General features: G+C 39.2%; 1 protein-coding gene across 2 annotated transcripts in view; it reads left to right on the plus strand.

The window, feature by feature from the left end:
• The window catches only part of LOC110470685 (TLE family member 4, transcriptional corepressor), a 94,310-nt gene that overhangs the window by 31,818 nt on the left and 42,273 nt on the right, over window positions 1–20,219 (plus strand). The window contains exons 6-8 of one of the 2 annotated variants that reach the window (XM_021530538.3): window positions 4,130–4,204; window positions 19,165–19,369; window positions 19,810–19,826. In XM_021530538.3, the coding sequence (XP_021386213.1) occupies window positions 4,130–4,204; window positions 19,165–19,369; window positions 19,810–19,826 (297 nt within the window). The remainder of the gene's footprint in view (window positions 1–4,129; window positions 4,205–19,164; window positions 19,370–19,809; window positions 19,827–20,219) is intronic. The other variant, XM_021530539.3, reaches the window with a different exon arrangement.

A 20,219-nucleotide genomic window follows, 5' to 3' on the forward strand; every position in this document is an offset into this window, starting at 1 on the left:
TCAGGAGGGTGTTCATCTACATGTGGTAGGTGTTGGAACCATCCACCTGTGGATACCAATTCAGCCTGGGCCAGCCAGCTGCCATCCTGCTCAGTAGGCCCCTGGGCTCCTTGCCTCTCACCTTGGTTTTGGGTTGCAGTGGGTCCTTGGATGCAGCTGGGCTCCTTCTTTAGGTGTGGAGATCCCCACCTATTTCTATCTATATGGCTGGTGACATGGAGCCCCCAGCCCACCCTGGTTTCAGAAAGGCTGTGAGCAGACAGCTCACACTTCAAAACACTTATTTGGGCTTTCCTGTACCTTTTTTCACTCAAGTGTGTGGTTTTTGTCTGTAACTTGAAGTAGTGCGAGAGTCACTCAACCCTGGTTGTTTCTGGGAGCTGAGGAAGTGCCTCCTCTGTTGCTGCAATGAACTGAAGTGATGGTAAGGCTAATTACAGAGCATCTATTTTGAGTCTTTTGAATATTAAGCCACTGAAGATTAAATCAATGTTAAAGCAGCTAGCAATAAGAGAGTTTTGTCTCTACTGTACCTAATTCAGGTTCAGTGTTACTAGGCCCTTGGGTTTTCTCCTCTCTTGGAAGTCTTGATCCCAAACCTATTAAAATCAATGCAAGATGGACTGTGTGACTGCTCTGGCAGAAATCTGAAAGTGGTGTTTGGATAGTCCATACCTTCACCTTCTCTTCCTCTGACCTAAGAATGAAATAACATTTTTCCCAAATTCTTCTGAGAGGTATTCTTTATGTGTTTGCTGTAAGAGTACAGAAAACACTCTAACTCTTGTGGAGATGACTTATTTTCCAAATCCTGGATGCAAAATGAAGTAATTTCTGCAGTAATTTTGATAAGTTTAGGCTGGCTTTTGTAGATGCCTTAGAAGTTTTTCCTTCTCCTGAGAACAGGATTTAAGTAAATTGATGTTGGAATAGAACACTCGTATATACAAGAGCTTTCTTACCTCAGTGCAAAAAGCATTGCCTGTGGTAGGAAGGAGAAGATGACCATGAACTTCTCAGTAAATGCTTTTATTTAAAAAAGTAAATATTTTAAAACCTCTGCTTTGTTCTTTCGGGTTTTTTTTGTTTTGTTTTTTGTTTTTCAATGAATTCATGAAAAATTCCATGGTGTGAATGACTTCTACCAGAAAATAGTGGTGTAATTTTTATAATCACCCTGTTGACATATAGAGTCATGGGTCACCAGCCTTGCAGCTATATAATCGATGAAAGCTGTACCTATCCTTAGCAAGTGATAACCTGGAGCTGATTACACATGCAGCTTGATAACACACTGGTGTTTGAATATCATGATTTCCTTTTTTTCTGGTATCTGTGGCAGGGGTACACCGGATTTTTAATTTTTAAATCCTTTTTCTTGAATACCAAGAACATGGTTGCTAATGTTCAGCCTGCTTTTTAGTCTTCACATACTGCGTCTCCCCCTCGAATCCACGGGAACAGATTCCCTGTGGACCCCGGCCAGCTGGGCAGTGGGGCAAGTCGGGCAGAGAAAAGGAACTTCTCCTTGGATCCCGGGGGGCTTGGAGAAGCTCCCTCGTGAGTCCAAAGACGAGCTGGTCCCACAAGCAAAGGAAAGAGGCGCTTCTCCTCTGGATTAATTCCGAAGTTTAATGGGGGCCTGGAGAGATCCCAGGCCACATCTGATCTCGAAGGGAGTCCAGAGCAGTCAGATATAGGGGGGCGGGGAAACCTGAGCAGGCAATGGGGGCAGGACAGGGGAGCAGCTCTCTGGGGACAAGGCCTCAGAGTGACCACTGAGGAGGAGGTGGGGAGGAGTCCCAGCCAGGGTCCAGTTACCTGGTGACCCTGCCAGAAGGATCTGGACAAAGGGGAAGGGTCACCAGGTGACGGACACATCACCTGGGAGGAGACAGGGGGGTGGGTTGGGGTTTGATGGACATACTGATGGGAAAGCTGGGATGAACCAAACAGGTACAAAGAGGGGATATGGAGGGACAAAGCATTATGAGGGGATATATGGTGCAAACACAACTCTACATTCACATTGTCTTCTCATAAGACAGATCAGGCAGATTTGGTTTATATTGGCAGTGTAGTTTTACAAAACTGAACAGAACTTCTGTGATTCTGTTAACACCTAAAAAGTAGCAGTATTCTATGTGGTCACCAGTCATTTCCTTCATTCCTTTAAAAACAAACAAACCCTAAAACCATTTTCTTCCTTCCAGGAGTGTTTGTAAATTACAACCTTCATTGCTTGCATTTATCTGTTTTTCTTAGTTGGGATCAGAATTTTTTGGTGTCGTTGGTTAGGAATGGCATGCCCCAGTTTAGTGTTCCCACTAAGAAGAAAAAACCATATAGCCACTTCCCCCAGCACCTTCCTCCATGTGAGAAACAAGTTGAGATAAGAACAAATTACTAGAAACAGCCATGAGATAAGAAAACAGACAGTAATAGCAACAATGCTAAAAGCAAAAATTTACCGAAAGAGGCTGATGTACAAGCAAAATTGCTCACCAAGCCCAGGACCAAAATCCAATGAAAGACAGACCTTCCAGTGCCATGCTTTCCTGAACCAAAAGCCATTTCTTCTGGAAGCCCAAGAGTCCCTTATTTCTGCCCTGAAGCAATAAGGTGCGATGGTATAGAACAGCCCAGACACACCCAAACCTCATGGCTGCTGCGTAAAAATAACTCTGTATACAGGCCAAAACCAGGACATAAGTTATGGGTGGGTTTTAGGTTTGTTTTTCCTTGCCTTGAGAACTTTTATGCAAGAGGGCTTGTAAGTGAAAATGCCATTTTTGTTTGTTGCACTGAGAATTGTGAAATCTGGGCCTGCCAGCCCCTGAAGGAGCAGCATCCTTTTTTACAGCATCTCCCTTTTAAACCCCTCCTTCACTGATCTTAGAGTGCTCCCTGGGGAGTCCTGATTCTCTTCACCTAGTTCTTGTGTTGGAGATGGCCTTGAGAATTTGGGTCCTTGTTTTATTTTATGCAACTTCTTGCTTCTGCTGAGGATGCTCAGGAGGATGGTCTGTACCTTGGCTCTGTTCTGTCCATATACACAGCCATGAGAGGGCAAACTTGAATCTTTAAAGGGATCTTCTCAACCTTTCCCTTAAACTTTGTGCCAGCAAACATCTGGATGTTGGTTTTGATGCAAAGCTCATGTTTCATTTTTACAGTTTTTGCACCCCTCCAGATTGTCAGGACCTCCCTCCTTTTTCTGTTCAACCTGTGGCTGTAAATCAACGTCGCACTCTTAGTGCAACCCTTCACAACCTACTTGCAGTTCTTCATGACCCCTCCTTGCACCTATTTGTTCTGTGTCATCCTGATTCTTCAAGGCTGCCTGTGAAGATTAATTTGCCACTGGTGGAGGTCTGAGCAGGCATGGATCTGGTTACAAGATGAGAACATTATTTTGTTTGTAGTTACTATTTTCAAATAAATACCAGTTGGCTTTCAACACACAGCCACGTCAAATTTAGTGCAGGAATACAGTATCACTCAAACTGGAGTTTGTAAACCGTGTTGTTAATTAGACCATGTGTTTTTGATTGATTTTTTTAAAGATATTAAAATTTACATGTTGGGGATTGAAATAATTTGGTCTCTTTCACATGTTTGACAGATTTGTGAATGTTATTTTAAATTTTCTTCTTACAGTTGAGCTGCTTTGAAATGTACGTAGAAGGAGAATCTGTATATTTTTCAGTGATGTGGTTGCCATGTGCTTGTTGAAAAGACACACCTTATTTTTCAGAAAACTGGGTGGGGTTTATTCATAAAGTTTCCATGCCTGTAAGGAAAGAGACTTACATTTGAAGATGGCATTTAAATTCAAAAACTGTGTTGATGAACAAAAGGAAGAGAGCTTCCCATTTTGCCAGGTTGTGAAAGAGCTCTTCAGGAAGCAAAGGTGTAATTCCCAGCATGTGATGGCATAAAGATAAAAATCCTCCCCTTGCCTATATATTTTTACTTATCAACAGACAATATGACTGTCTTATTAGAGAACAGTTACTTCAGATCCTGCATGTCTTAGAAAAGCAAATAAAAACAGTAAAAGTAAGAATATATGCTTAATAATTTAGAAAACAAATAATTTTATTCTGTTTCTGATCTTCATTTATAGCACCAGCAACAAGTGGTGCAGGCTGTGGAGCGTGCCAAACAAGTGACCATGGCAGAACTGAACGCAATCATTGGGGTATGTGGTCTTTCCATTTTAGCTCTGATAGTGTTTATAAATACTTTTTCTTTCTCTTGCATGAACTCATTTCCATCAGGTGGGCAAAAGTTGTGGGCAGTGGTGAAGTTCAGTAGCTTGAGCTTCATAAAAGCTGGTTACTACCTGAAGACTTTTGCTTGCACTGTGCCAAGAAGACTAATGGGATAATTAAGTTTGTGTTGTATCTATTACCCAAAGCAGGCTCAGTATTTGTTTTTTCCTCTTCTTTTTGTTAATTGTTTTATTTAAGTAACATTGTTTCCTTTGCATACCACCTGCTAGTCTGCTTCTGCAGCCATGGTAACAGGTACCCTTGATATAATAGACTTTTTTTCTTCATCCTTAACTGCCCACATCTTTTTCTGCATGTTGGTTCAGGAGTATCAGTTAAGACTCAGTATTAACCACAGTTTTTATTTTTACATCAAAAAATAGCTGTTACTTTAAAAAAAAACAAAAAAAGCACCCACACACCAAACTAACTAACTAAAACACGCCCACCAAAACCAAAATACCCAAACATACAACCAAGACCATTAGCAGAAGAACCCATCCCCATTGTGCTTATAGGTGTCCTGCTCTTAGTCATCTATAAATACAGGTACATGGAGCCCCTCTTGTAAAACCTTTGCTGGCAGTGGTATTAGCCCAGTACAGAAATTTTATAGGTGTGGGCAGCCACAGTGTTTATATTTTACAACTGGAGAAGAGACATAGCAATGAAAACTGTGGCTGTTCACACTACATAAAACAAAGGTGAGAAGTCATAGCTTAATAACACATTATTGTCTTGTATAATTATACTGCTGAAGCAAGCAGTTGTTTCAGTTATTCTAATGAAGACACTACAACTCTACTTTGTATCTTTGGCATCCTCCCAAATGCTTTTTCTTTTGTGTATAGATTATACATAAAAGTATTTTTCTTTTTTTATTCAGTGTATCACACAAACTTTGAAATGCTAATTATTCCATTTACTTTCATTAAAATTCAAATTGCTGAATGAAGATGTGGATAAGGGTCGCCGAATAATCAATCTGAAGTGAAGATATGCCTTCAATTATACCTCTGTATTTTAACAAGGAAATCAGGACTTTCTGATCATTGCTGACAGTAGTTTAGAGCAGCAGCCTGATTGTAGCTTGTTTTTAATACGCTATTTCTAACTGTATTTTGTATACCTCTGACCACAAGAAAGCACTGCTAGTCAATTAGAAATTATAAATGGAAAAGAGTAACCCTTATTTCCTCTGAAGTGCCCGTTAGAAAGAAGGGAGTGAATCAGAGCACATCGTGTAGAATCATGAATAACATTTGTTGTATGTCTATTATGCTCCAGTGGGGAGAGTGGGAAATGAATAATTTCCCAATTAGTTTTCATTACCTAACCAAAAGTATTGCCTTTTATTAACATTCTTTGCATAAAGTAAGTAGCTAAAGGTTGGCTTTTTGGTTAAAGTTTTTATACGTGTGTGCTGCATGTGCATTTGTGGCGCGTGTGTATATGTGCATGTGTGGTTTTGTGTGTCTGTGCACACTCATACTTTACAGTCTACCTGTGCACGTTTTTGCCATTCACTTCTGTTTGCATTAGAGAGAGACTGCAAAACTAAACTTGATTTCTAGTAAAGGAAGCAAGTGTAAAGTGTGCGATGTTACAAATACTGGCCGTCACACTAGTTATTTAAATTTGTCCTCCTTTGTTGGATCACTAAACTACACAGAATAAAAATAAACAGATGAGACACTTGTCTGGGAGCCTGGCCATGATTCTCTTGCTCTTCCCCACAAGAGAGAAGAGAGAAGTAAAGAGAGAAGTAAATTTTCTTTTCTCTTCCTGTCTGAATTTATCTTTTCATGTCAACTGAAATTCTATTGTCTCAAACTTCTCTAAACTTTCAGACTTTGGGTTTGTGCATTAAAGTCAGCCATCCCTTGTCTCCCTCACAAGCCTGATTTTTACCTGCCTTTGTTCACTCAGCTGTTCTATGCTGCCATAGGAAATACTGTGTGTTCCTCTTTAATTTTAGAAAAACAGGAACAATACAGAATGAAATTGAGTACTCATTAGGTTTATAGATAAGTAATCTCATGCAGTCATTTAGTGATTCTTTTTTTAAAAATAGAATAAGCAGGAGTACAAGTTATCTAATAAGCTTATGATCATGTTGCAAGAATCCCACAACAGTGTTATGTCTGCACTTAGAGAGATTTAAAGTCTGAAAATGTAGCATGGGGCTAGAAAAGGCTTGTCATACTTTGCAAAGTGAATACCAATAAAAATAAAACAAAGAAAATAATTGGAAATCATGGGGGTTTTTTATGTATCTGATTATGTTGTCTTATGTTATTTTTTCTGTTTAATAAGCCTGGCAGGGTTTGTGTTCTTTTAACACTGTGGTACCTTAAAAACTGCCAGTTTGTTCAACCTATTGAACTGTGTATCAGACAAAAACAGAAACAGTATTTGGAATTTTTGAAATAAGACACTAGCTTAGGTCTCTCTTTATTTTGCGGGCATCCTGTTTGGTTCACCTCACTCATGCTAAACACTCTTGGTTCAAACAGAGCAACTCTGGCCTTGAGTTAAAAATGCATGCTACCAAAATGGAGTGTGGCACAAGGAAAGAATTGAAGGTGCACAGATCATATCTCGCTTTGTGTTTCACATGTGCATATTTTTGTATGAATGTGCTCTGATTTAATGGAATCTGATGAAGCACCTTTTAACTTTGCAATATTATTCTATCTTCATTGGTAAATGAACCAAATCACTGATCCATGCAGTTTAAATGCAAAATACTGAAGTGAGCCCGGAACCCAGAGAGACTGCCTGTTCTCCTGACAATAAACTAGTTATGTTTAATGGAATGAAACAGAGTTATAATGACTTCTTTCACAGGTCATGTTCAGTTTAAAACTATTGATGGGCTCAAACAAGTTAAATATCATCTATCATCTTCTGGAGAGATGCAGTGAGAAAAGCCAAACCAAAACTGGGTGTGTGTCATAAGCATGCTTCAGGAGGATTGTAAATCTGCAAGCATCCAGGGTCTACCTCTGGTGTTTGCCATGGGCAGTGTGTTGTAGCATTCTTGCTCAGGGCAGTCTGTAGTGCACATCCAGAGCTACTTTTTCCTGTATTAATAAATTGAGTCATCTAACTTTCTTAAAATGTTGGGGTTTGTTTTCTTTAATCCATTATACTATACAATTGGAACATGTTATGTGAGTGTGGTTACATTTTAATAAGGGAACCAGGGAATTAACTCATAACTTTTTAGGAATTTTCTGTTTAAAACAGTCATTTTTCAATTGCAGTTGGGTAGTAAGGCAGAAATGAAGGCTTCTGTGCCTGCTTATCACATGGAGAGAGATAAATATACCAAAAACTTAAGAACAGGTGTGTGATGGTGTTCAAAGAAAATGCAGTTTAGCACAAGAAATGCTGAACCTCAATTTTTAGCAGTGACATTTTAATGATAGGAAGTCTGCAAAATTATTTGCCATCAATTGTGAAGGCAATAACAAGCCTTGGTGGTTTTTCACACCCTCTGTGTTAAGTGCTTTCAGAATGACAGCGTAAACTGTGTTGGAGAACTCCAAGGAAGTAAAACTGATTAAAATGTTCATGCTTGAATGGTGCTGATGGAATAGTTCATTTGGACTTTCTCTACCTCCTGCAGCTCAAGCTGAAATATTAAAATTCAGTGAATTTAAATCTCTCTCCCCTCAGCTCAGGAAAAAAACATTACATTTTAATAGGTTTTAAACTCATAATTCATTGGTTTGGAGCAGCACTATTAAATCTATTTAAATATTACGTGTATTACTAAGGAAATGATCGAAATAATTCTTTTTCTTTACCATTCTATGCATCTGGGTGAAAAAAGAATGGCTTTGGTTTAGTTTTTAAGCATTTTGTTTTATCATGCCACTTTTATTATCTTCTTAAAAAATAAGCAAATTGCAGTTACTGAAAGAAAGGACTCCTCCTGTCTTGTCACATATAATTACTATGTTAAAACATTTCTTCTTAAATGCACTGTTTGTCACAATTTCTACCCTGTGTTTGAGGCCAAGATGCTTGTTTGACCCATCTCAAAAGGTCTGTAATTTTTGTTTGCTTTCAAGAGAGTGATTGTCTTACAGCTCTGGAGAACAGCAGCTGTTTAGAAAATAGGCACGGAAGCCTTTGAAAGCAGTGTGGTGCAGATAAGTACACACAACTTGAAATGAAGGGTTGGCCTCAGTGCCTACCATGATTGCCATGACTCCGTGTCTAGGGTTGCAGATGCCAAATGCTGCTTAACATGCAGAGGCATCTCCTTCTCCTCTCAGATGGTGGCTTGTTTCTGGCTCATGTGTTTGAAGGTGCTGTGAGGAGGGAGTGAGGATTTTCTACTTGAACCAGTACACAGTTTGTATGGAAAAGTTGTTCCTGCCCCAGGTGTGTGCATTCAGAAGTGGTGGTGTCAAAGAGGATGAGCAAGGGCAGTTAGAATGAATGTGTTGTAGCATGGGGACAACAGTCACTTCTTTCTCCAGCCCTTCTTTGCTGCTCATTCAAGGTGTGATAAGCAGTGGCTGAAGCTTAATTTCTGTAAAACAAGTTGGTGGTCTGCTGTATGTTGTATGCAGGTTGTTGAAATGGGACAGTAGAGATTGACTTAATGGCTATATGCTTCAAGTTACGCTTATTTATGTATCCTAAAGAAATGTTGAAATCCATTGCTCCCCATTTAATTACCCTCATTCGCTGATTTTTTATTGAGTAGTGATATGGTCCTGCAAATATTTTGATTCTGCCTAGACTGAAATTGATTTGTAGAAGGCTTTTGGGTGAGCGTTTTTGGTTTTGAATTACTGACCTGAAGTCCAGCTAAGTTAAAGACACCCTGTTTTTTGGTTACAAAGAGGTGTTTTTGAGGAATTTATTATCTTGTTTCTTTGTTCCCATGTGCCAGCCTCAGAGAGAGCCTTGAAGGTGAGGTCTAATTTAAATAAATCTCTTCCATATGCAGCATCTTCATTTAAAGGAACTGAAAATGATCTTTTTAGGATTTTTGAGGGAACTAAAGTTCTGTATTGCCGAGAATGGATTTTAAATACTGTTGCTATACCGTCTTGTGCTTTTTGTCCTATTTTCAGTAGCTGTGGTAGTTAGTTGATTTTATATTTGTCTATCACTATAGACAGGCATTGCAGTATGAAGTGCTGACCACATGCACTGTCTCACTGCCAGTATGCTGGTGCCAGAGGCTTTGCTCGTTCTGCTTAACTAAACATGTACGACACGAGTGTTGTGGCTCCCACACTCGATCTCATCAGGCAGAAGACCTGATGTGGGTCTCCACATTTCTCAGGGTTTTACAAATGCTGGTATCAAAGTTGTGTGACCACTATATCTTGTTTTTTAAATTAGGGTTAATCAGTGCAGATATGAAGTGTCTTGTGGAGAATTTTTGTGATGTTCCGTAAAATGAACATATGCAATATTTTATATATGACTTATATTTGTATGCTTTCGCTTTACATGCTGTAGAAAGCAAACAATATTGTTGCCAGTGGGGTCTGTACTTCAGTAAGTGGAAGCTGTTGTCAACCATATACAGATGTGTTGTGCTCCATCTTGGTTTATTATATGCTATGTATTGCAATCAGCTATGGCTTTATACCAGTTTTCTGGAAAAAAAATGTCTATCTTTTGCGTTTCGAAGTATTGTGAAGACAGGGATTTTCCGATACCACTTGACTGCAAAATCAGTAATGTTTATGTACTCATTGATAATGCTGTGTATGTAAATAAGTACTCTTACTGTACAGTATGACCTAAAGAAAAGTGCTATTATATCAAGGTTTCATACTACAGGAGCTCTGATACCACTCCTAAACAAGGTCATATGTTTGCCACCTAGACTTCTTCGCAACCACACTCTGTTGGCTGCTGCCTACAGCAATGAATGAGGACCAGGACTGCATTGTAGAGTGGGGTCAGTTAAATGTTTGCTTCAGGTGGGTGGATAGTACTTTTCATGCCTTCAGTCTTAAATGTAGGACCAGGGCAAGGGCTCTAGTGCTTAACTGGGATGGACACTAAATACTGCATAAGTAGAGTATTTCAACATGTTAAGTCCATCAATGAAGAAGGAATTTAGGAGGTCTTGAATTCTTACATTGTGTGATATTTCAGAATGTTTGATTTTTTATAAGCAAGGCTTTTACTTGCTTATTGCTTGGTGAATTCTTCACAGTCATGTCCTTGGGTATATGAATGCATCACAAACACTGATGAACTAACTCAAGGAATGTTTGTGGAGCAGGGGTCTACTGCTTTCCCTGTTGTACTTTGTAAAGAGGCTAAGGCAAAAAGATCAAGTGGCCCTTCCACAGTCTTAGGGCTGCAATTTAAACAGGTGATTTTGATCCTTGTCAAGGCCTTCCTTTATCAATGCCACTGTAACTAGGAAGTTGCATTAAAGCAAAATAATTAAGTTTCAGTTACCTGGCTAATGGGCACTACATTAAAGAGGCAAAACACAACATTGTGCAGTGAAGTCTGCTTGGAGAGAGGTTATGTCCCAACACTTGTGGGAAGAGGCTGTTCACCTCCAAGAAGAGCAGGCATTACAGTCCTTTGCATAGGACCACAGCTGCACCAGAAAGGCACAGAATGGGTTGGAAAGAATGGATCAGTCTGTGCAACCCAGGTTTTTATCTCAAGGAAATCCAACTTGCTGAAATCCAACACTGTGTGTACTTGTGTGCTGTAAGCATGAAGAAACATGGTGTGAGCACTTAGAGTTAAGGAATCTCTGTTTCTCAGTAATTGCTTTGTAGAAATTTAACTTAGTAAGGATTAACTTGATAAGATGCATTAGAGAAATATATCTGTGAGATTTGGTATTACATGGCTCAAAAACCATACCTTGTGAGGAATCTTAGAAGTGAATTATAGTTGCCACTTTCAAAAGCTCTGATAATAGAATTGCGTATAGATTTAGCCACTTGAACGTCTCTGTGACCAGTGTCATTGCTTTAATTCTAGCTTTTATTGTTTGATTTGTGATACATCTCAGATGGTAACTTTTTCACTTTTTAGGCCACAGTTTCAGAAACTATTTACTGTGGTGACCCGAGAAGATTATTTAGAAGTCTGCTGGGAAAAGCACAGATGTTACTCTCATTTCTAAACGAAAGGACCAAAATTTACAAAGTCCCAACAGAGATGTTGTCTTTTTACTGTTAGTCCAGAGGAGAAAAAAAATCTCTTCCCAGTGTCTGTGGATAGGATATTAGTGGAGCATTTGGTAAATAAGGTACCTGACCACTGTGCACCTACTTAGCCTGAGATTAATTTTGCCATCTGTTTATACATAGAAGAAAGCACAGATTTGTTGGCTTGTTATTTTTTGCATTGGTCTGTGTGAAAAGATTTTGAAGCAGAGGTTTGGTGTGTCAAGGCATGTGTCACACCACTGGCACACCTCATGGCAAGGCCTTTAGCTTACAATTTCTGCTTTCTGCCTTCTCTGGCAGATGTGGATTTTCTTTACTTTAAATAGAAATTGATGGGGGAGAAGGAAGAAGAGAGTTTTAAGTTCTGTGATTTATGTGGGATTTTCTACCCTTTATTAAATGATAATAGAAAGTGATTTTGAAGAGTTTAATTCTTCCTCCCTCCACCTCCAGTGTGAAATTCAGGTGAAGTCCTGCAATTAGAAGAAGGAACTCTAATACCATGGGAAGGTGAACTTAGTCTTTTGCAGAGGACTAGGGTTTTCCCTTTATAAGATTATGTCCAATTTTTGGCCATGAATCTTTTATTTGTTAGTAGGTTGTATTAATTTTTTGTTCTCTATCTATGCTGTTTCGCTGGGTGAAAAATAGTCATTAGAGTGGAAGGGAGGACAAATGATGAAACATGTACCCTGACAGATGTTCCCATATATATGATTAAGAACGGAAATGTGCTCTGCATATATTGCCTTTCATCCCACAATATGATTTGGGAGATGACTTTTTGTTCCTAGATCACTTAAAAGATCTTTGAAGCAATTTGTAGAGATATGATTCTGATGATTTCTTTGTTATTTATGTAGGAGCTCTAAATACTCCTCTTCTGATTAATGACAGCTATTGATTTTTTTCCTTCTCCCCTTAGTTTTGTCAGTAGAGCTTGCTTTCCTTCTGTGGAATCAGCATCCTCAGAGACATAAATTGCTGAATCTTAGAGAGCAAGTAGCACGGCATTTGATTCTTAAAAAAAAAAAAAGAAAAAAACATTATTATTGTCCTTATTATTATTATTACTAGTCTCTCCTTATTATGTCTCCTTTTTCTTAATTTTTCATTCCTATTTCTGGATTTTTAAGGTCTGTATTCATTCCCCTTTGTGAACAGACCCATCCAAACCTTCTAGTAGATCAGTTGCATCCGAGCACTTAGTTTCCACTAATTTCTGATACATTGCATAGAATCACAGAATTTTTTTATGTTGGGAAAGACTTCTAAGATCATTGAATCCAACCATCAGATCAACACCGCTGTGTTCACGATTAAACCATTTTCCCAGATGCCATATCCAGAAGTTTTTCTGAGTGCTTCCCCAGGTATGGTGGTTCCACCACCACTCTGGGCATGGATATGCATGTTCCAATGCATGACTGTGTTTTCAGTGACGAGGTTTTTCCTAATATCCAACCTAAACCTCCCCTGGCACAACTTGAGGCCATTTCTTCTCATGCAATAGCTAGTTGCCTGGTAAAAGAAACTGACTTCTGCTGCACTAGAACCTCCTCTCAGGCTATTGTAGAGAGTGATAATGTCTCCTGAGCCTCTTTTTCTGCAGTTCAGACAGCCCCAGCTGCCTTAGCCTCTCCAGACTCAGGTCTGGACTTGTGTTCTGGACCCTTTCACTTGTTCTGTTGCCCTTCTGTGGGCACACTCCAGCACCTCAATGTCCTTCCTGAATTGAGGGGCCCAGAACTGGACACAGAAACTCCAGGTGTGGAGTTGCGAGTGGGAGTACAGGGCAATGATCCCGTCCCTGGTCCTGCTGTCTACACTATTGCTGATTAAGGCCAGGATGCCATTGGCCTTCCAATGGCACAGCTGGCTCATGTTCAGCTGCTGTCAACCAGCACCCACAGGTCTTTTCCCACCAGTTACGTCTCCAGCCACCCTGCCTCCAGCCCGTAGCAGTGCATGGGGCTGTCATGACTTGGTCTTATTGAACCTTATTCCATTAGCCTTGGCTCATTGATCCAGTCAAGAACCCTCAGAAGAGCCTTCCTGCCCAACGTGGTGTCATATGCCAGCTGAATGAAGGGACACTCAATCCCCTTGTCCAGATTGTCAGTAAGGATATTCAGCAGAGCCTATCTTCAACACTGAGCTCAGTGTTGAAGATAGTTTCTGCTGAACATCCTTACTGACAACTGTTGACAGCTGCCAGCTGGTGTAACTGCTCATCAGCACTGTGGCCCCAACCATCCAGTCAGTTTATACCCTGCAAAGAGTGCACTCATCCACAGCATGAGGAGCCAGTTTCTCCAAGAGAATGCTATGAGAAAAGGTGTTAAAAGCTTTACTAAAGTTCATGTAGACAACATCCACAGGATGTGGAAGATGTGCCTTTCATAAACCCATGCTCGCTGGGCCAAGATGGCCTCTGACCAGCACCTCTCTCACAAATCCTTGTTTGTTCACAACAGCAGGTCCAGTGGGGCATCAGCCCTTGTTGCCCCCCTCATCCCTATTGTGTCAGGAAATAGTCCTCCAGGACCCTCCTGGACTGTTTCCTTTCTGTTCTGTTGTATTTTCAGCAGATATCTTATAAGTTGACATCCCTTATCAGAAGAAGGGCCTATGATTCTGAGAATTCTGCTAGCTGCTTATAGAATATTTTGTCTGCATCTTCATGTTAGTGATCTGTAGTAGGATTCCCACCAGGATATTTCCTTTTAGTCTGGGCACTGTAATAATTTTCAAAATGTTCACTCTCCTTTTAAAGAGTACAGGTAGTAATTTGTTCTACTCTGCATCAGTACCATTGTTTCTTTATGCAAACCCATTATTTGGAATATGTCCATATAGCTCCAGAACCATTCCACTGGAGGAACTGCTATATGACTGTCTTTGTGGACTGTTTTGGTGTCTTGTATCATAACATCAGAAAAACTTTTTTTTGTTTTTTAAATATCTGCCAACAGAGAGAGAACAGTACAAAGGAAGTACAAACAGTGCAGATCACATCAAGAATGTGAACAGGCACAATAGTTAAAAGTTCATATCATCTTAATTACACTCATAACTGTATGCCAAAGAATTGCCTTTGCTGGTTTTCAAACCACTGACATTGATATGGTGTACTCTTGAGCCATTGTTTTTATGTTTTTGTTTTCTCATCATCTTGTGTTCTGTTTTGTCTGTATGCTATTTTACTAATGATTCACTCTGAGCAACCAACCACATCACTTAACTCATTTCAAACAAACAGTGGAACTATTTGATTCAGATTTTTTGAGGTCCTCTCCCAGCAGTATTGCAGGTACGAGTAGTGAACATGTTTAAAAATATAAAAGAGAAAATATGTTTTTGAGACACTAGTTTGCTAACATTAGAAATGTCTTCAGGATAGAGTAGTATGTTCAGGTTGTTTGAGTAATGGCTGTGACTTCTCAGGGTCTGTAAGAGGGAAGGAGGTAGATTACTGCAACACAGAGCTGCTTGGAAAGTATCCAGTAAAAACTTGAACCTCTTCCAGGAAAATAGGCTTTGAATGTGCTGACTATAACAAGAGAGCATTCAAAGCTAATTTGTTAGTGGGTTTGTTATCACATTTTACTTAAAAGTTGATCTCTTAAGATGTATTGGGAAAAGAATTAAGCTAAGCATCAACATTTAGATTGGTGGTTCTAAAAATTACTGTTACTCAGATAAAAATCTTCAGCAAATCTTTTTTACCTATTTGTGTACATGTGACTTCGGAGTTTTTTTATTCCTTACTCTAAACAGCCAAGAAAAATATACAGAAAAGAAAATACCATTAGTAGCAGCCAGGTGTTATCTTTATTTGATGTGTGTTAATGTGTTTTGAAAGCTTTACTTCAGTTTTTACTACTCAGCTGATGTAAATTATCATCTTTCTAAACTTATTACTAAAAAGAACGCAGTCTTCTCTTTTGGCTTCTTTCTGATTGCTTGTTTACCCTGTGCTCTTATATTTTGTGAATGTTGAATGCACCTTAAAAACAGTGCAATCTATTTTGTAATTCCATAGGGTGTATTTTTTGCTAGTAACTGTTGATATTTTTATTTTCACATAATTCTGGAAAATTTACAGCATCATAAAATCTGTCTTTCCAAGTTTTCACCTATTGTGCATTAATGCTGAAGATGTATGCTTGACTTTACACATACTGTAGTCAACTGTGATGGGATTGTCTGAAGTTAATCACATGCTACACATGCTAAAAGTTCATAAATAAGCCACCAAAGATAACAAATTAAAGAGAAGATGGAGAAGGAGAAGAGAAGGCATTACAGCAACTTCAAAAAAATTATGTAGTTGTTCAGTTGGCTCATTTTCAGGCTTCCCTTGCAAGTTTTTAAATTGTGTCAGGTTTTATGATCTAAATTCATGCTACAGGCAGAAACAAGTTTGGACTTTCTTCCATAGTGAATATTTCTTTGTGTGGAGAGTAACTATCTCCATACTTATTCCTCCATAACTTTGGCTTTTGGATGACTAGAGGAGCTACTCATCAAAACCCTTTTTTACCACTTGGTAGCATTAATCTCATGCCCAGTGGGCTAAGGAATTTCCCATTTTTCTGTAACTTTCCATTTAAAGAAATAGCTGCATGTAGGCCGCCTGATGCTCACCAGTGATGTCCATAAGCAGTGGAAAAACAAAGTCAAGCTGTTATTGTGTAAGTAATTGAATACAGTAATAGGAAATGACAGAGATGTCATTTCATCTTTACCTTATTGACTAAGCCTATTAGCAAACAGCATTATTAATTATGTGATTATATAACTTTATTTCCTTTTCCGCTTATATATTTTGAGAGCAAAAACCTACTCAGTGTTTCACTTGAATTTGCTTCCTTTCTGGATTTGGACCACTGCCTCATTTTTGGTATTGCTCCTTGTATTGGAGGAGGTCATAGTCTTTTTCCATACCAATCCAGTCATAGTCCATGATCTTCCAACTGTTGTTGTTTTACTCCCACCCCCTAACAGTATGCAACAATATTATCCTCGTGTGGAACAAGATGTGGTGCTATGCTGAAATTTAGCTTAGACTTATTTCACAGTCTAGTTTTCATACCAAAGCATTTTCTTTCTGCTGTTAGAAAGTGACTTAATGACACTAAAATTCTGCTGTATCAGTGAATGATGCTTTGTCACTTCTGAGGCCATATTCTTACCAGATTTCACTTTTCCATTACTTCTAATGGAAGAACTTGATCTCTTCAGAAAAGTTCTCTATGGCAGGAAGGCTCTGGATTTGGTTTTCTAATTCACCACTTTCTGCAGTTATTTTCATAGCTCTCTGCAATTCAACTTGCAGTGAAAACAGTTTGATTCTTAGGCAAGAGGGACTGGGGCAGCCCACCTGTTCTGGGTGATCTCAAGCTGCTAGGCTAATACATTTAAAGACGATATTAAGTCTGGGAGTCATTAATGATATTCAGTACATCCAAGCTTCAGTCTGTGCTATTGTCTTGCTGAGTGAGAGAGATTCTTAACAAAGAGAAGTAAAAAAGAGTATTACCTTCACAGTGTGGTTTTCTTCCAGCTCTTTGGAAACCATTCTATGTCAATAGAGGAGATCATATAATGCAAATTGAGAAGGTCAGTAGGCAGACCTGTATGGATTGCACAATAGTGTGTAATGAGTGTTCCTCTTCAGTTGACAGTATAATAGTTAACAAGGGGAAAGCTCACTGTTGATATTCTCAGGCTCTTCTTAAAGTCTTTACTCTAAAGCCACTGGCAGATTCAGACAAAGATCTTCATGCACTGGTTTATAGCACATTCTCAAATAGGAATAGGAAATTCCTTGTTCAAAACCAGGTAGCAGAACACAGATTATTCCGTTCATCCCTTTTCTTTTGCTTGTTCTCCCCCCTCCCCAAGTCAGACATGCCAGATTGTTGTAAGGCAGCCCCGTTCAAACCCTGAAGCTAAACAATACGCTATTTTCTCTGACTTAGTTTCATTGTAGTTAATTTAATATTCTGAAGAATGAAGCATACTGCCATAAGAACATCAAGCAAGCAAAATGAGTTTGATACATTCTACAAGAAGGAACACCTGCTGGAATGACATGGGTTTGCAAGCAGGAAAAAGATTTACCTTTGCCTCCTTCTTCCACTTGGAAGAATGTTCTTTCTGGGTTTTTGTTTGCTTGGTTTTCAATTTGGTGTTTGCCTCCTATGCTCTTCTGTATTTTTATTCCCATTGATTCTTGTAGATCATTGCCCTATTTTCTCTGGTACTGGTCTGGATTAGATGATGTGTGCATGCTGCTGCCAGTTTGATTCCATTGCGTGAGGTTTAATTCCATGCAGAAGAGAAGGATCTGTACTTTTCAGGCTGGGATGTCAAGGGAGCTCTGTGTAAAGTGTGCTTGCAAGGGTTATCTAGTGTGCTGTGACTTGCAGCCTTTTACTTTCAGTTCACCTTTATGTAAGTAAGTCTTGGAAGTTTAAAGTGGAATGGCTTTATGCAAGGCAAATTAAGTTTTTATTTCTTCTGAAGTCCTGTGTACAGACATGCAAGTTGGAGATAATAATCCTAGAGGATTTAGGATTTGACTTACTCTGAGCAATAACTTCTTGAAAATGAAAATTTCAGGGGTAATGTGTTTTTTCTATGAACAGAAATTAGTTGGATAGTGTATAAGTATTAAACCTGAACAGATCCCTCTTGGATGTATTTAACTAAACTTTTTCACCTGTTTGATTTTTTTTTTGTTGTTGATTTGTCAGGGTTTTTTTCCACTGCCTTTCCAGCAAATAGCAACATTCTATCTACCACAGTGTTTAGTATATAGCACAGAGCTTGATGCAGCCCTGGTTGAGGTCAAGAACTCCAATTTGAACCTCTCAAGGGCTTTCTCTATGTGTTGCCAGTGTACTGGTAAAAATGACTTTAAACTCTTGTCAGTGCAGTTACTGGTGCATGCATCACAGTCCCACTCAAATAAACCTGTCACAACACAGAGTCAGCAGCTAGAGAAGAGTACAAGGGCAGGCCTCTAGCTTTTCATTCGAGCATCACTAAACGTGCACAGAGTGCCCAATTATTTCAGCATTATTGAGCAAGCCTACAGGAGGACCCAAGCCTTGCTACATTAGATTTTCTTTAGTAATTTGCTCAAGTACCGCTGAGGACACTTAAAGGGCTTAAAACGGTGGCTGCAACCAGTTTCCTTTTCTGGATTGTTAATTCAGGTTTTCTCTTTCAAATTAACTTTCACTGCATGCTGTGCAGTAGCGCTAGGAGAACTGTTTAACACTAATTTTCTCAATTTTCAGCTTTTTTTTCTTTCATTATGTAACTGCTTTTACAGTTACATATGTTTTGATTAGATGTGTACATGGTGCGTTTCTACTAGAAAGAGAAAAGCATAATACCGATGTTAAAAAAATAAAAAGTTCACGAAAATGGTAACATTCATTTGCTTTCTTTTTTCATTTTTAAATTTTTGTTGTTGTTGTTTTCCAGTTCAGTCTGAGTTTTACCAAATATGTTGTGTCCAGACATCTGGACATTTTTAAGGCACCAGGATGTTTGTGAGGATTGATACCTTTGATTGATCAGATGCATTGATTGATCTGATCAGTCGCAGTTGATGTAGGTGATCAGTTAGACAATCCCCCGTTCTCCGAACAAATTCAATATCTGTGTTTTGTTGTTCACAGCAGCAACAACTCCAGGCCCAACACTTGTCACATGGACATGGTCTTCCTGTGCCGCTCACTCCGCACCCTTCAGGCTTGCAGCCTCCAGCCATCCCACCCATTGGCAGCAGTGCTGGTCTCCTGGCACTCTCCAGTGCACTGGGGGGGCAGTCCCACCTCCCAATTAAAGACGAGAAGAAGCACCATGATAATGATCACCAAAGAGGTAGGTGCTGCCAAAGGAGTGTGTGGCTTTTGTTTCCTTCTTTTTTTTTTTTTTTTTTTTTTTTTTTTTTTTTTTTTTTTTTTTTTAAAATCCTCTGTTTAAAGCAAACAAAGGAGGAAGAGGGAGGAGCAATTTTCAGAAGAGTTTGTAGCTAATTACTTTAGTGTTTATTATCTAGCAATAGCCAGAAATTGTATTCAAATGCTAGAAATCCAGTTTTATAAATCTGGCTATACACCATTAATAATTAACTGTACAGAAAAGTTAACATCTGTGCAATTTATTATTTAACAGACATCAGGATTCTTTCTTCGGAGTATGATAAATGTATAATTTTATGTAAACTAACTAGTATTTTTCTCTTTCTTTCTTCCCCCATATGCTCATCCCCTGCCACCATATCTCCCTCTCCTTATGCATGGGGGCTGCTCTGCATGCAGACAGAGACTCCATCAAGGTAGGATTCCATTTCGTAGGTGTAAAGGGTAGCTCGACAGAGCTGCATGAACACTGCATTTTTCTGTAGTGTGGCCCAGAGTGCTGGAAAAAGTCACAAACTGGAAATGGGTTGTAATGCTTGTGTTGATTGGCAGCATCCTGCGTAGCCTAGTGTGTCACATTTAGGCAAATGCTGGTAGTGGGGCAGCTAGGATTGCAAGCAACATGCTGACCAGTGAGTTTACTGGAACAGCACTGAGGCTGTTCTTGGGTGGAAAGAAAGGTCTGCCCAGGGTTTGTGTCCAAGCTTTTGAGACAGAAAGAATAAGCCAGTAGTCTTAAGTCATTTGGATGCTGTGTATTGTAATTCTGATATTTCCTTATAATGCAGTTGAGGAAGGAGAGTTCTGTT

The sequence above is a fragment of the Lonchura striata genome, chromosome Z (genome assembly GCF_046129695.1).
Source record: "Lonchura striata isolate bLonStr1 chromosome Z, bLonStr1.mat, whole genome shotgun sequence".
NCBI lineage: Eukaryota > Metazoa > Chordata > Aves > Passeriformes > Estrildidae > Lonchura > Lonchura striata.